This window comes from Lipophrys pholis (assembly GCF_963383615.2).
Source record: "Lipophrys pholis genome assembly, chromosome: 2".
NCBI lineage: Eukaryota > Metazoa > Chordata > Actinopteri > Blenniiformes > Blenniidae > Lipophrys > Lipophrys pholis.
The window spans coordinates 37,881,045-37,897,514 of NC_137636.1; the positions used below are offsets into that span (position 1 = coordinate 37,881,045).

A 16,470-nucleotide genomic window follows, 5' to 3' on the forward strand; every position below is an offset into this window, starting at 1 on the left:
TGGTGTATTGAGGTGAGGCTGTGAGGTAGTGCGTTCAGGTGAGGTGGTGCGTTCAGGTGCGATGGTGCATTTAGGTGCGGTCGTGAGGTGGTGCGTTCAGGTGAGATGGTGCGATGGTGAGGTGGTGCGTTCAGGTGAGGTGGTGCGGTGGTGCATTTAGGTGCGGTCGTGAGGTGGTGCGTTCAGGTGCCTGGACTCACCCGGACAGCACAGCCTGGGAGCCCAGACAGTCCACTGACATGGCGGTTGCCTGAAACCACATATCACAACTTCAGTTCTGACAGAAGCTCAGCCATGCAGTTACCACGGCAACAACAACCGACCGTGTCCATGGTAACCACAGAAAGCAACGTCGCAGTGAGATGTGTTCAGATTCCTCTGAGTGTGAGGTCAGGTGAGGTCAGGTGAAGTCAGGTGAGGTCAGAGGAGGTCAGAGGAGGTCAGAGGTCAGAGGAGGTCAGGTGAGGTCAGAGGAGGTCAGAGGAGGTCAGGTGAGGTCATTTACGTAATGTTTTACTATTAACACCTTAATGAGTGGCCAGCGGCGGCGCGGTGTGAAGTGAATCCATACAAATAATAATTTATGAATCTTTATCTCTCAGGGAATTCTGTCTCCAGCAAACAGCATTAAAAAGGACTGATTCTTTGTTTTCACGGTGAAGCTTGACTTCAGTCCAGCATGAGGCCCGTTGGACCAGAATCTGGAGGCTCCGATTGGCCGAACCGCCAAACAACGTGCTTATATAGGATTGAGAGCAGTTTATTTTACATTTCACTGTGTTTTCACCACATTGTTTCAGTAAAATGGACTTTATGTTGAGATTTTCAGTTGAAATTGTTTGATGTTGCAGAATTGTAGACAGTTTCATTACATACAATGTGTACTACCACAGCAAAGAAATACTTTCAAGAGTAAATTCAAAGGTTAGTAGAGCAATATCTTACTGATCTAACCACTTAAGATGAAACTGGACTGTAAGGAGCTCCTGAAGTAAAGTTTTATTCAGTATTTATTTTGTATACATCTTTGTATATATTATATACCTGTATATCAATATCTCTATCTATATACAGGTATATAAATATCTCTATCTATATACACGTATATCTAGATCTACAGTGGAGGAAATAATTATTTGATCCCTCACTAATGTTAGTTTGCTCACTGACGTAGAAGTGAACGGTCTATAATTCTAAAGGTCGGTTCCTTGTAACAATGAGAGACAGAAAACCACATTATATAAAAGATATAAACTGATTTGCATTTCATCGAGTGACATAAGTATTTGATCCCCTGGCAACCATGAACTACTCTGGCTCCCACAGACTGCTTAAATACTCCTACTCCTTAGACACACCGAAAACAACTTGTTACTGCAGCAAAGACACCTGCGTCCATCAGTCACCTGTATAAAAGACACCTGTCCATGCAATCAATCACACTCCAACCTCTCCACCATGGGCAAGACCAAAGAGCTCTCTAAGGACATGAGGGACCAGATTGTAGACCTGCACAAGGCTGTAGACCCGCACAAGGCTGTAGACCTGCACAGGACTGTAGACCTGTACAAGACTGTAGACCTGCACAAGGCTGTAGACCTGCACAAGGCTGTAGATCTGCACAAGACTGTAGACCTGCACAGGACTGTAGACCTGTACAAGACTGTAGACCTGCACAAGGCTGTAGACCTGCACAGGACTGTAGACCTGTACAAGACTGTAGACCTGCACAAGGCTGTAGATCTGCACAAGACTGTAGACCTGCACAAGGCTGTAGACCTGCACAGGACTGTAGACCTGTACAAGACTGTAGACCTGCACAAGGCTGTAGACCCGCACAAGACTGTAGACCTGCACAAGGCTGTAGATCTGCACAAGACTGTAGACCTGCACAAGGCTGTAGACCTGCACAAGACTGTAGACCTGCACAAGGCTGGATCGGGCTACAAGACTATCGGCAGGAAGCTGGGTGAGAAGGAGACAAGTGTTGGTGCACTCATTCGAAAATGGAAGAAATACAAAATGACCACCAATCGACCTCGTTCTGGGGCTCTACATAAGAGCTCATCTCGGGGGGGGGGGGGGGGGGGGGGTCACTGATCATGAAGAAGGTGAGAAATCAGCCAAGAACTACACGGGAGGAGCTTGCTAATGATCTCAAGGCAGCTGGGACCACAGTCACCAAGGAAACCATTGGTGACACACTAACGCCACAATGGATTATAATCCTGCAGCGCCCCCACCGTCCCCGGCTCAAGAAGGCACAGGTACAGGCCCGGTCACCTGAATGATTCAGAGAAGTCTTGGGAGAAAGTGCTGTGGTCAGATGAAACCAACATCGAGCTCTTTGGCATCAACTGGACTCGCCGTGTCTGGAGGAAGAAAAGTACTGACTATGACCCCAAGAACACCGTCCCCACCGTCAGGCATGGAGGTGGAAACATCATGCTGTGGGGGTGTTTCTCTGCTGGGGGGACAAGACGACTTCACTGCATTGATGGAAAGATGGACGGGGCCATGTACCGTGAAATCCTGAGTGACAACCTTCTTCCCTCCGCCAGGGCGCTGAGTATGGGTCATGGATGGGTCTTCCAGCACGACAATGACCCAAAACACACGGCCAAGGTAACGAAGGAGTGGCTCAAGAAGAAGCATATCAAGGTGATGGAGTGGCCGAGCCAGTACGGACCTTAATCCCATAGAAAATCTGTGGAGGGAGCTGAAGCTCAGAGTTGCAAAGCGACGGCCTCACAACCTCAAAGGTTTGGAGATGATTTGGACCAAGGTTCCTCTTGATATGGTCCCGAAGAGTGGACCAAGGTTCCTCTTGATATGGTCCCGAAGAGTGGACCAAGGTTCCTCTTGATATGGTCCCGAAGAGTGGACCAAGGTCCTCTTGATATGGTCCGATACGTACCTCAAACCTGGTAATCAACCACAAGAAACCTCTGGCCTCTGAGCTGGCCAACAAGGGTTTAGCCACCAAGTACTAAGCCATGTTTTGCCACGGGATCAAATACTTTTTTCACTTGATAAAATGCAAATCTGCTTATATATTTTATATAAAATAATTTCCTGGATTTTTTTTTTGATATTCTATCTCTCACTATGTGAAGAAACCAACCGGTAAAATGATAAGACTGCTTGTTTCTTTGTCAGAAGGCAAACTTACACAATCAGCAAAGGATCAAATAATTATTTCCTCAACTGTAGATCTATCTATATCTATAGATATAGATATATATCTATAGATCTATATCTGTAGATATAAATCTATATCTATAGATATAGATATATATCTATATATGTGCTTTTATATAAGTATTTTTCTTCCGTAACATATTTGTTGTTTGGTTTGTACAATATCGACTGGTCCCACAATTTATCACAATGTAGTATTTAGTAGTCCACAATGTATTATTTAATAGTCTACAATGTACTATAGTCCACAAAGTAGTATTTAATAGTCTAAAATGTAGTATTTAGTAGTAGGCCACAATGCAGTATTTAATAGTCCACAATGCAAGTATTTAATAGTCCACAATGTAGTATTTAGTTGTCCACAATGCAGTCTTTAATATTCCACAATGTAGTATTTAGTAGTCCACAATGAAGTATTTAGTTGTCCACAATGAAGTATTTAATAGTCCACAATGAAGTATTTAATAGTCCACAATGTAGTATTTAATAGTCCACAATGTAGTATTTAGTTGTCCACAATGCAGTCTTTAATAGTCCACAATGTAGTATTTAGTAGTCCACAATGCAGTATTTAATAGTCCACAATGCAGTATGTAGTAGTCCACAATGAAGTATTTAGTAGTCCACAATGCAGTATTTAGGAGTCCACAATGAAGTATTTAGTAGTCCACAATGTAGTATTTAGTAGTCCACAATGCAGTATTTAATAGTCCACAATGTAGTATTTAGTTGTCCACAATGCAGTCTTTAATAGTCCACAATGTAGTATTTAGTAGTCCACAATGCAGTATTTAATAGTCCACAATGCAGTATGTAGTAGTCCACAATGAAGTATTTAGTAGTCCACAATGTAGTATATAATAGTCCACAATGCAGTATTTAGTAGTCCACAATGCAAGTATTTAATAGTCCACAATGTAGTATTTAGTAGTCCACAATCTAGTATTTCATAGTCCACAATGTAGTATTTAGTAGTCCACAATGTAGTATTTAGTAGTCCACAATGCAGTATGTAGTAGTCCACAATGCAGTATTTAGTAGTCCACAATGTAGTATATAATAGTCCACAATGCAGTATGTAGTAGTTCACAATGCAGTATTTAGTAGTCCACAATGTAGTATTTAGTAGTCCACAATGCAGTATTTAATAGTCCACAATGTAGTATTTAGTTGTCCACAATGCAGTCTTTAATAGTCCACAATGCAGTATGTAGTAGTCCACAATGCAGTATGTAGTAGTCCACAATGAAGTATTTAGTAGTCCACAATGTAGTATATAATAGTCCACAATGCAGTATTTAGTAGTCCACAATGCAAGTATTTAATAGTCCACAATGTAGTATTTAGTAGTCCACAATCTAGTATTTCATAGTCCACAATGTAGTATTTAGTAGTCCACAATGCAGTATTTAGTAGTCCACAATGCAGTATGTAGTAGTCCACAATGCAGTATTTAGTAGTCCACAATGTAGTATGTAATAGTCCACAATGCAGTATGTAGTAGTCCACAATGCAGTATTTAGTAGTCCACAATGTAGTATATAATAGTCCACAATGCAGTATGTAGTAGTTCACAATGCAGTATTTAGTAGTCCACAATGTAGTATATAATAGTCCACAATGCAGTATGTAGTAGTCCACAATGCAGTATTTAGTAGTCCACAATGTAGTATATAATAGTCCACAATGCAGTATGTAGTAGTCCACAATGCAGTATTTAGTAGTCCACAATGTAGTATATAATAGTCCACAATGCAGTATGTAGTAGTCCACAATGCAGTATGTAGTAGTCCACAATGCAGTATTTAGTAGTCCACAATGCAGTATTTAATAGTCCACAATGCAGTATGTAATAGTCCACAATGCAGTATGTAGTAGTCCACAATGCAGTAGTATGCACCATTTAAAGTCTATTTTATTCATCAACTTTTATTAACTCGTCTGTTTCTTGTAGTCAGGGCTACAAACTGGAAGTCTAAGCTGGTAACATTCCGAGTTCCCAGGTCGTGGACGCATCTCAGCATTAAGTTGTTATTGTTTTTTCATGTTTGTTTATCGGTCTGTGTTGGTTTGTTTTCCGGAGTTTTCCCGGGAACCTGTTGTGTGTTGGAGGATTTTCCCGAGAACAGCTGAGCGTCGCGCGCACACGCAGACGTACCTGCGCGTCCCTGAACTCCACCACCACATTCTCGCTGCTCCAGCGCGCCGCCATATTTCCTTCTTCTCCGGCAACAACGCCACGTGACACAGCAGTGACGTCACGGGCCGTTCACAGACACCCGGAAAATAACACACACACACACACACACACACACACACACACACACACACACACACACACACACACACACACACACACACACACACACACACACACACACACACACACACACACACACACACACGTGGTTCTGGTTCTTTCAAGTCTTTATAATAATGGATTTAGTATATTTTGTATGTCAGACAGATCTATGGAATCACAGGAGTGCCAAAATTCAAAGGAAATAAATCTGAAAATATAAAGAGAATCAATAATACAAAAAATATACAAAGGCAGTCATTTTCCTTTTCCATCTTGTCTTTGCTTCTCCTGTTTTGTCTTTGTCTTTTGCTTTTTGTCATTACATTTACTGGATGAGTCGGTAGCAGAGGCAAGAACACTGAAGACACTGCTGGACATTATGGACAATACCAGAGACCCTCTGCACACCGTCATCAACAACCAGAGGAGCATGTCCAGAGAGACACTGCTTCTTCCTAAATGTGGGACTAACAGACTTAAGAAGTCCTTTGTCCCTCAGGCCATCAGGCTGTACAAGTCCTCACTGGGGGGGAGGAGGGGGCAGAGGACAGAAGGGAAGGAGCAGTAGCCTCCATCCACCTCACCATCCTCCATCTCACATCCCATAATGCAAAACTGTAACATCTAATGGTCTATTCACTGTAAATGGTCCTACTGGTTAATAATAGTGTCTGTAACCACGGAGCAGTTTAACCTTCGGCCACTTTCACTCCTAGATTCTGTTAGAGGCTGATTCTGTTAACCATTTCTAGATCTAGCTAAGTTAAGGTTAAGAGTTTATATTATTTTATATTTTTTGTACTATATTTTGCTAGGAGTCTAATTCATTTTGCCACTTCTATATTTAGTTAAGTTGAGGTTAGTTACCTTTTTCTGTAACTTATCTCTGTTATCCTCTGTGTGCTGCTCCTCTTCTATTAAGCTGCTGGAACTCAAATTTCCCTGACGGAGTCGTCCTGAGGGATTAATAAAGTAAAGTCTAAAGTCTAAAGCAGGAATGATGTGATCAGGTATGGACTAGTCCCCCTGAACAGAAAGACCCCCCACAGCCATTGCTGATTTGCTTTGTATTGCTTTTGTCTTTTCCAGACGCTGGACTCATCCAGTAAATGTAATGACAAAAAGCAAATGGAAAAGACAAAGACAAAACAGGAGAAGCAAAGACAAGATGGAAAAAGAACATTACTGCCTTTGTATATTTTTTGTATTATTGATTATTAGTCTTTATAGTTCCACATTTATTTCCTATTAATATTAATTTTGGCACTCCTGTGATTCCATACACTTCAAGCTAGAGTTCATGAAATTTCCGACCCTCATATTGCATTTGAACATACATCTTGTCACGTGGCTCTGTTCTCTTCTGTGATTGGTCGCTCCGCTTCTCGGTCACTATCCAAGATGGCGCCGACCCTGGTGGAACATGTTGTGGCCGACGCAGGAGCGTTTTTAAAGAAAGCTCCTCTGCAGGTGAGACTGAGGGGGAGGAACGGGGGCGGAGTGGGAGACAGGCAACAGGTGAGAAGGAGGTGGGAGAGAAGCGACGGTGGTGGAGGTGGAGTTACAGGTGAGACGGATGAGGTGGGAGGTCGGGGGCTAGGAGAGACAGGTGAGATGGGGAGGTGGGGGATGGCGGGGGGGGGGGGGGCACCGATGATACACACCGGCTGATCTCAGGTAATCAGCCGGTGGGTTGATTACCTGAGATATGTTTTCAGGTCTTTAATGCTGTGTGTGTGTGTGTGTGTGTGTGTGTGTGTGTGTGTGTGTGTGTGTGTGTGTGTGTGTGTGTGTGTGTGTGTGTGTGTGTGTGTGTGTGTGTGTGTGTGTGTGTGTGTGTGTGTGTGTGTGTGTGTGTGTGTGTGTGTGTGTGTGTGTGTGTGTGTGTTTTTTAGGACATTGGGAAGAACATTTACACTCTGAAAGATGTTGTGGATGAAATTCGTGACAAAGCGACCAGAAGGAGTCTGAGCTTCTTACCGTACCAGCTGAACTTCAAGGAGCCGAACCAGGAGCACGTCCGACATGGTGACTAACATGGAACAATCCAGACTAACCCGGGTTATCCTGGACTAACCTTGTATGTGCAGTGACTCCGATCATCTTCAGCAGGACTAAGAATAGAAAAGTGCTTTATTGTCACTCTTTTTCAATAATAAAACACACACAATGGTCGAAAATATAATCCAGCAGAGGCTATATTAAAATATGTACAACCAAGTCTGGGAGGAACAGAAATACTGTATTTCCAAAGTAGAGCTGGGTGTGGGTGGGGGGGCTGTGTTTGAGGCCGTTTGTTTTGGTTGGTATCAGAGGGGAGAGGCGGAGACCAGGTGGTGTCCAGGGTGGGCGGGGTCATTGGAGATGGATATGGCTTCTTCTGGAGTCGGCCGCTGTAGATGTCTTTTAGGAGAGGTAGTGTGGACCCAGTAATCTTCACAACCCGCAGCGGGAGGTCAGGAGCCTCTCCACCCACAGCAGAAGGCCAGGAGCCTCTCCACCCGCAGCGGGAGGTCAGGAGCCTCTCCACCCACAGCAGAAGGCCAGGAGCCTCTCCACCCACAGCAGAAGGCCAGGAGCCTCTCCACCCACAGCAGAAGGTCAGGAGCCTCTCCACCCACGGCAGAAGGCCAGGAGGCTCTCCACCCACGGCGGGAGGTCAGGAGGCTCTCCACCCACGGCGGGAGGCCAGGAGGCTCTCCACCCGCAGTGGGAGGTCAGGAGCCTCTCCACCCGCGGCGGGAGGCCATGAGCCTCTCCACCCGCGGCGGGAGGCCAGGAGGCTCTCCACCCACAGCAGGAGGCCAGGAGGCTCTCCACCCGCAGCAGGAGGTCAGGAGGCTCCATGGAGCTTCTGTTGAAGATGACCAGCAGGGGTGGAGGGAGGTGAGCCTGCTTTAGCTTCCTGAAGAAGTAAAGTCTGTTGTTCCTCCTCACCTGGTGGGAGATGTTGTCAGTCCAGGTGAGGTCAGCAGAGATGTGCACACCAAGGAACTTGAAGCGCCACCCTCTCTACCACCTCTCCATTGATGCGGAGGGCAGAGTGCTCCATGCTAGTGGATCTTCAGAAATCCACAACGTTCCTTGGTCTTGCTGGTGTTCAGGTCCAGGTTGTTGTTGAGACGCCATCCTGTCAAGTGTCGGACCTCCTCCCTGTAAGGAGACCTGCTTGGCCACTCCGTCACCTCCACCCTCAGCTGCTTTAGCAAGGCAGTGGTCGTGTTGGAGGGGTGTTGTTGGGGCAGTGGTGGTGTTGTGGTCGCCCTGTTGGAGTTCTGCCCTGTGGCCCAGTTTGTGCTTCGGTATTTCACAGGACATGTTGACGTTCGTGGTTCCGTCAGTGAACTGAAGCTCCACGGTGCCGCAGGGCTCCTGCAGCCCCAGACCATGATACTCCTCACCTGGTTGGCACCACCAGGCAACACCATCTTAACCAAATAAGTTTATGTTGGTCTCATCAGACCCCAGGAGCTGGTCCCAGTAGTCCATGTCCTCATCAGACCCCAGGACCTGGTCCCAGTAGTCCATGTCCTCAGGCTGCTCGTCTTCTGCAAACTGTTTTCTGGAGCATGGTTTTGGATCAGGCTTTCTTCTGGGACGACGGCCATGAAGACTAATTTGGTTGCACTGTACGACGTTCGGTCTGAGTACTGACTGTCAGAGAGTTGGACCATCAATACTCCAAGAACTGTGAGGGCTGTATCTTTTATTTAGGTTCTATGTGATGATCGTAGCGGGACTTCCCTGATGGTGCTCAGTCCTCCTGAAGATTATCAGAGTCTTTCAGCCGCGGACATCTCAGTTCTGGGACTGGTCCTTGTTGTGGTTCTGATCGGACCCTCTGAACTTTCTCGTGTGTGGTTCTCCTCCCAGTTACAGAGTTTTCCAAGAAGACCGGAGACTACCCGAGCCTGTCTGCGACGGACATCAAGGTTCTGGCGCTGACCTACCAGCTGGAGCTGGAACACGTGGGATCGCAGCACCTCAAGACAGATCCGGAGGTCCAGGTACTGTCAGGCGCTCTGAGCCCCAGTCCCAGTCCCTGTTCCTGCTCCTCACACAGACCGTCTGTTCCAGGTAAACCTGCTAAGCACACAGCGCCACCCGGAGGCCCCGGTGAACGTCGCAGGCTTCCACTTCCCCACCAAGGTACCAATGCGTCGCCGCACTGCGGTCCACCTGAACACCCTCCACCTGAACACCCTCCACCTGAACACCCAGACTCTGTGTTGCACTTTCAGCCTCTCCCTCCTCAGAAAATTGCAGACGCTCACAATGTCCGGCGCCCACAGACGACAGCAGAAAGTGAGACAGATGGTGAGCAGTTCAACAACTTCCTGTTTTGGAGAGAAGCTCCGCCTCCTCTGGACGACAAAATGCTGCTGTCATTGGTAAGCCATCTGGAGGACACGCCCACATGTCGGAGGACAATTTATATACAGCCACTGGAAGTGTGTGTGTGTGTGTGTGTGTGTGTGTGTGTGTGTGTGTGTGTGTGTGTGTGTGTGTGTGTGTGTGTGTGTGTGTGTGTGTGTGTGTGTGTGTGTGTGTGTGTGTGTGTGTGTGTGTGTGTGTGTGTGTGTGTGTGTGTGTGTGTGTGTGTGTGTGTGTGTGTGTGTGTGTGTGTGTGTGTTCAGGGTCCGGTGCTGGACTTGAAGTCAGAGGACACGCACTCTCAGATAGACGGTGAGCAGTTCAACAGCTTCCTGTTCTGGAGAGAGGCTCCGCCCCCTCTGGATGATGAGCTGCTGCGGTCAGTGGTGAGTGTCCACTGGAGGACACACCCACATGTCTTCTGTCTATCCATCACCTGCTCACCAGCTCTTCTTTACAGTCAGGAGGTCGAGCCTCACCACAGCTAGCGGCAGAAACCCGGGACTGCAAGGACCAATCTGAGGAGGAGGAGGAGGAGCAGGAGGACGGGGGAGGGTGGATCACTCCCAGCAACATCCGACAGGTGAAGATGCAGTCTTCTGATTGGACGGCTCCAGATGATGTCACAGTGGGCTGTCTGACCACAGACTTTGCCATGCAGGTGTGTGTCTCTGTGTGCTTGTGTGTGTCTGGCTGGCTGTGTGTATTTGTATGTGTGTGTCAGACTTTATTTTCTGTTTCTAGAATGTTCTCATTCAAATCGGCCTCCACGTTCTCTCTGTGAATGGACTGATCATCAAACAAGCCCGAAGTCACGTTCTCCGCTGTCATGCCTGCTTCAGGTCAACTTCACCACAACACCACCCCAACTTCACCACAACACCACCCCAACTTCAGTCCAACTTCACCACAACACCACCCCAACTTCAGTCCAACTTCACTACAACACCACCCCAACTTCACCACAACACCACCCCAACTTCAGTCCAACTTCACCACAACACCACCCCAACTTCAGTCCAACTTGTTTGTGTTGCTTGAGGGTGATGAGTCGTTAGTTTTGACCTGGTGTGAGTGTGTGTAGGTGACGTTGACTGTTGTGTGGTTGCAGGACGACCAGTAACATGAGTAAAGTGTTCTGTCCTCACTGCGGGAATCAAACCCTGAAGAAGCTGGCGGTGACGGTGAACCAGGACGGCAGCACGCTGATGCATTTCTCCAAAAACCCCAAAGTGCTGAACCCCCGGGGGCTGCGGGTGAGTGAGCACATCCTGGTGCTAATGCTAATGCTAACGCCCACTGTGAGCCAATGCTAATACACACTACGAGTTAAAGAAGGTGGGGCAAAACATTGTGGTTTTGGTTCCGTCCACAATGCTTTGCGCATCTCTGCTAATCTGGACAATACCGTACAGGAAGCTAGCTTGTAGCTCGCCGCCACAGCCTGCTAGCTCCACCCGGAGCTAAGCTTCTGTGATTTAAACTGCTTATAATGAGAAAAACAAAAACAACCGAGTTTCCTGCAGTTTAGATGGATCTTTCTACGCCCCCTATTGTTCTGGAGGGGAACTACATCACGGATCAGAGCGAAGGGACAGAGTCGAGGCTACGCACCACCAGACATCTCTCATCCTCACGGGAAGGTGTGTGTTGTGTGTCTTGCAGCACTCGTTGCCGCAGCCTCGCGGTGGGAAACACGCCAATAACCCTCAGCTGGTGGAGGACCAGCGCTTCCCGCAGCAACGTCTGTCCAGGAAGGCTCGGCAGAAGACGGACGTGCTCGATCCCGACTACGCCGCCGGAGCTTCGCCGTTCAGCATCAACGACGTGTACAGCCGCGCCGCCAACCTGCACATCCGGGACGGGCAGAGCGGCGGCGGGCGGCGGCGCGCCAACCCAAACGCCACCCGCAGCAAATTTGTTAAGAAGTGAGACCAGCACGTTCAGACACGTGGACTGTGTGTGTGTGTGTGTGTGTGTGTGTCCCCACCTGACTACACACTGACTGATGAGTTCATGTTACCATGGAGACGGGCATGGCGGTTACGACAGGAAAAATGCAATAAATGATTTAATGTTGAGGTCTGATTTCTCCTCAAGTGACTTCAGTATTTGCTGACTTTATACTTTATTAAAGAGTAACTGAGTAACTTCTTCATCAATGTGTCTTTGTCACTGTAAGGAGGAAGCTGATTGGTCAGAAGGCGGAGCTCCACCTGCTCTGCTTTAGTTAGAAGAGACCAAACGAAACAATTAAACTGAAGGAGAGTGGATTTAGAACACTGGGAGCTGAAAGCTCTGCTGCAGGGGGACAATCAGGCTGCAGGACGACCGGCGGTGCAAAAGACGACAGTCCTCGGTCCAGAAGCATCAGTCTGACCTCCACAAATCACACAAGAGCGCCAAAGCTGAAACAGCCAGAAGTCCCATCTGCAGTTTGACAGCAGCCATGATGGAGACTCGGCACACATGTAGGGAGGAGGTCTGGTCAGAGGAATCAAACCTGAATGAAAAGTAGCACTGCACAGCATGGCGGAGGCAGCATCATGGCACAAAGCATGGCGGAGGCAGCATCATGGCACAAAGCCTGGCGGAGGCAGCATCATGGCACAAAGCCTGGCGGAGGCAGCATCATGGCACAAAGCCTGGCGGAGGCAGCATCATGGCACAAAGCCTGGCGGAGGCAGCATCATGGCACAAAGCATGGCGGAGGCAGCATCATGTTGTAGGCAAGCTTTCCAGTGGAGCTTCAGCTTCAGCTTCCAGCAGGATGACAAAGTTTAGATCAAAACCTGTTCATATGTTCACCGACCAATCAGAGTCCAGACCTTCATCAACCTGAGGTTACACACTCTCCATCCATCCAGAATCAGTTCTGGTTCCTGAATCATTTCAAACTAAACATTTGAAAACAGGACGAGTGAAAATAATTGACAGAAAAAGATTTTAATGTATTTTAACAGTTTTTCTCCTGAAAGAACCAAAACAAGGAAATGGAACTCTGATCCCAGTTCTACCAAACCAACGTGTGCAGTTTATATCCACGCCGATCCAGATCCAGGACTCAGCCCAGAGAGGACTCCTGGTCCATGTCTGCAGCTTCAGGTCCTTCATGTGACCCTGGACCCTGCTGTGTTTCTGGTCCAGGTCCAGGTTCTGGTCTTGGTGGGTCCAGGGTGAGGCTGCCGAGCTCGGCCATCACGTCTATGTCCAGCGTTGCCATTGGCAACGGTTCAGCTTCCCTCTGAGGGAGAAGGAAGTTCAGCGGCTCCAAAACCACGTCGATGTCGATCCGGAAGAAAGATTCAAACCTCTGGAGCTGAGACACTGACACTCCTATACACACACACACACACACACACACACACACACACACACACACACACACACACACACACACACACACACACACACACACACACACACACACACACACACACACACACACACACACACACACACACACACACACACACACGATGATGTGTGGCTGCTCCCGTCCAGATGAACTTACTGTGTGTGTGTGTGTGTTACCGATGCACTGGGCGATGTGTGTGTGAGGGAACAGCAGCTGCAGACAGCGGTTGATGAAGGGTAGCAGGTCTTCAGAGTATGACACACACATCTGGACGAAGAGTTCCTGTTCCCTGGAGCTCAGAGCCGATTGTTCAGCTCGGTGGAAGGACAGCAGCTCGCCAGACACCTGGACAACAACAAGTAAACAAAAAGTCAACAACAGCCACTCACCACACACCAGAGGCCTGTACTTCCACTCTCTATTTTCCCTTATCAAGGTAACTTCAGGATTAACTCTGGTTTTCCCTTATCCAGGTAATTTCAGCGTTTTCTCTTATCTAGGTAACTTGAGGATTAACTCTAGTTTTCTCTTATCAAGGTAACTTGAGGATTAACTCTGGCTTTCTCTTATCTAGGTAACTTGAGGATTAACTCTAGTTTTCTCTTATCAAGGTAACTTGAGGATTAACTCTAGTTTTCTCTTATCAAGGTAACTTGAGGATTAACTCTGGCTTTCCATACTACGATGCTGGTTCACTTCTTCCCAGGATAAATCACCATGGTAACTGACTCTGAATGTCTAACCTGCTCCGGAGCAGGATATGTTCTGGATAAGATCACAGTGAGCGTAAAGCTCCGCCTCCTGACCAATCAAATCTCTTGGAAAATGCCCCGCCCATTCTTAAATGATGGTGATTGGTGCACGGGTTCAGTGCTGAGCTGGAGAGGAGAGGAGAGGAGAGGAGAGGAGAAAGTATTGAGAACAATCTTTTTGACAGAATCCAATAAATCCTGGTCACTGAGCTTTGAAGGATGTTCTGGTTCTTGAATTGTTCCAAGTCCGTTTGGCTCCATGAGGATTGATCTGGAATAATGAGCTTAATAATAATAATAATGCTGACAGAACTGCACAAACAGGAATTTAATGGAACCAGAACTACTGTCGTCACGGTGATGAATTCATATTCCAACAGGAAACACACTCACACGAGGAAACTCAGCCTCAGAACAAGTGGATGTAAAGTAAAAGAAGAGCAGTGAGGAAGCTCTGCCACTTTCATGTGAACGCACTAATCCTGAAGGGAAACTCAGGGTTTCTCAATCGGTCAACAGCACCAACCAGCAGGAGACTTTCTATCTCATTGTTTCAGGGTTTCTAGTATTTGTCGTCCCACTTTGTCTCTTCACTTGTTCGTGTGTTATAGTTATTTCTAGTTTTATTGTGGCACGTTTAAAGCCCCCCCCCCCCCGTCTCACCGTGCACAGTGCATCCTGCAGTTGCATGGTCACGCTGTTAGCAAGTCCAAGCGGGCAGCAGAGCCGCAGGTCGTTGAAGGCATTCAGGACGTTGTTGAGGAAACAGGCGAGTGGCTGGAAGTCCAGCAGGGTCATGGGGGGCTGCAGGGTCCCGGCCTGCGGTGCTGGGGTTGCCAGGGGCACGCCGCCGCCCAGCGCGGCGGGCAGGGCAATCAGCGTGTACACGCTCATGTCCTCCCGGAAGCGGTCGGTGGCGTCTCGCAAGGCGCGGCCAAACGCCTCAGCCGCCACGGCGGAGAACATTGGCGCCAGCTGGCCGCGAAAGTCTGCGCCCACGCGGCTGAAGGACAGGCCGAAATACATGCACTGGCCCAACAGGGAGTCCAGCCGCGCGCCGACGCCGCGCCGCAGGTCTCGCTCCAGTGTGCGCAGGAAGTCCTGCACCCGCTGCACCACCCAACCATGGAACACCCGGCCCTCGGCACCTGCCGCGTCCTCATCCGAGAACACGGCGCGGTACTGCGTGATGATGTCAAACAGGTGCACTCGGCACGCCTCGATGGTCTTGGTGACATGTGCGTAGGCGTCGTCATCAGGTACGGCGGCGAGCACAGAGTCCAGCCAGGAGCCACGCGCCTGCAGGAACTTGACCCGCAGTTCCGCCTCCGTGAACACGTCCATCCGCCGCAGGAAGCCAATGACTCGCAGACACACCGGCAGCGGCGAGTTGGAGCGAAGCGTCTGCAGCAGCTGAGCCAGCATCAGCTGAGACGACTGACGCACCTCGCACACCATGGCCTGCAGGGGGGGCAGAGGTCAGAGGTCAGGAGGAGCAGAGGTCAGAGTCAAGGGCCATCACTCGCCCCTCCCCCCGACTCTTACCTGGATGACGGGCAGCGTGGCGTGCTTCCTGTCCAGCCGGCGGACGTAGGCTGCGAGCTGCAGCGCCTCCTCGTAGTAGCCGTTCCTGACGCAGGTGTCCATGAGCTGAGGGATCTCCAGGACCTCCAGGAGCTCCGTGTGCCGGTTCAGAGTCACACTGTTCATCCTGCGGGCAGCTGTCACCTGCTGGGCCTGCTGGACGAAGGCCCTGGAGCCCCGGGAGGGGGCAGAAACAATACTTTAATATATTTACATTGTAGTGACTGAACTATAATATCGTTACATTGTATTTTCAGTACTAAAATAACGTTACACTTCAGTAACAGTACTTTAATATCGTTACATTGTAGTAACAGCACAATGAAGTTCGTCCACCTTCATGACATGAGCGCCCTGGTACATTTCAGAGTACTCCATTACTCGGCAGTAACGCACCGACCTGCATTTCTGCTCCAGGCCGGGCAGCTTGTGGAGCAGCCGGGACACGCTGCCCTCCACCTGGCCGAAGTCCCGGTAGATGTGCTCGGTACAGTCTGCGGTCCGGATGAAGGTCTGATAGTTGGAGAAGGCCAGCTCCCGGGTCTGCTGGAGGACCTGGTTCCGCTCCTCCTCCAGCCGCTCCGGCTCCCGAAGCAGCTTCTCCAGGCCGAACGAGCTCAGCTCCGACAGGTAGGCCGTGAAGTCCGGGTGGTCCCGGGCCAAGCCCGGCTGGAGGTCCGGGAAGCTGTCCCGAAAGATGGAGGCTAAGACGCTCTCGTCCTCCACGTCCAGGGTCGCCATGCTGCGTTTTAGACCCGGTGTAGATACCAGATCCACTCTGATCCGGGTCGGATTTAAACTGCCATGTGAAACTTCCGGGTACAGAAACATTCGGGTCCTCCGCCGTGAGGCCGGCGCCCCCTGCTGGACCGGGCCGGAGGAACCAGGTGGGACACTCA

The 16,470-nt window shown here is 48.9% G+C and overlaps 3 protein-coding genes across 4 annotated transcripts in view; 1 reads left to right on the forward strand and 2 right to left on the reverse strand.

The window, feature by feature from the left end:
• The window catches only part of wdr59 (WD repeat domain 59), a 19,224-nt gene extending 13,796 nt beyond the window's left edge, over window positions 1-5,428 (reverse strand). Inside the window, 2 exon segments of the mRNA XM_080458022.1 lie at window positions 201-250; window positions 5,360-5,428. Of these exon segments, the coding sequence (XP_080314148.1) occupies window positions 201-250; window positions 5,360-5,413 (104 nt within the window). The 5' untranslated portion in view covers window positions 5,414-5,428.
• Window positions 5,429-6,891: 1,463 nt separating this feature from the next.
• Window positions 6,892-12,034, forward strand: nob1 (NIN1 (RPN12) binding protein 1 homolog). 2 transcript variants are annotated; one of them, XM_080458023.1, is made up of 10 exons: window positions 6,892-6,973; window positions 7,399-7,531; window positions 9,377-9,510; window positions 9,581-9,652; window positions 9,760-9,894; window positions 10,141-10,263; window positions 10,338-10,538; window positions 10,622-10,719; window positions 10,989-11,133; window positions 11,543-12,034. In XM_080458023.1, the coding sequence occupies exons 1-10, from the start codon at window positions 6,905-6,907 to the stop codon at window positions 11,807-11,809; spliced, it is 1,377 nt and encodes a 458-aa protein (XP_080314149.1). In that variant the 5' UTR covers window positions 6,892-6,904; the 3' UTR covers window positions 11,810-12,034. The 2 variants fall into 2 exon arrangements, with proteins under 2 accessions (XP_080314149.1, XP_080314150.1); XM_080458024.1 differs by having other exon boundaries at window positions 6,899-6,973; window positions 9,745-9,894.
• A 771-nt stretch (window positions 12,035-12,805) lies between these two features.
• cog8 (component of oligomeric golgi complex 8) lies at window positions 12,806-16,412 on the reverse strand. Its single transcript, XM_080458906.1, has 5 exons — window positions 15,972-16,412; window positions 15,533-15,740; window positions 14,651-15,448; window positions 13,412-13,580; window positions 12,806-13,213 (listed from the first exon to the last, which is right to left on the reverse strand). Exons 1-5 carry the CDS (start codon window positions 16,400-16,402, stop codon window positions 12,942-12,944), a joined length of 1,878 nt encoding a protein of 625 aa, XP_080315032.1. The 5' UTR covers window positions 16,403-16,412; the 3' UTR covers window positions 12,806-12,941.
• Window positions 16,413-16,470: the final 58 nt, after the last annotated feature.

Excerpts from the sequence above, each read along its gene's own strand:
- nob1 (XM_080458024.1), top strand. The coding sequence starts at position 6,905 with ATGGCGCCGACCCTGGTGGAACATGTTGTGGCCGACGCAGGAGCGTTT. Across the intron at positions 6,974-7,398 it reads TAAAGAAAGCTCCTCTGCAG|GACATTGGGAAGAACATTTA; the intron begins GTGAGACTGAGG and ends TGTGTTTTTTAG. Across the intron at positions 7,532-9,376 it reads CCAGGAGCACGTCCGACATG|TTACAGAGTTTTCCAAGAAG; the intron begins GTGACTAACATG and ends TTCTCCTCCCAG.
- cog8 (XM_080458906.1), bottom strand. The coding sequence starts at position 16,402 with ATGTTTCTGTACCCGGAAGTTTCACATGGCAGTTTAAATCCGACCCGG. Across the intron at positions 15,741-15,971 it reads GGCCTGGAGCAGAAATGCAG|GGCCTTCGTCCAGCAGGCCC; the intron begins GTCGGTGCGTTA and ends CCGGGGCTCCAG. Across the intron at positions 15,449-15,532 it reads CCACGCTGCCCGTCATCCAG|GCCATGGTGTGCGAGGTGCG; the intron begins GTAAGAGTCGGG and ends CCCCCCCTGCAG.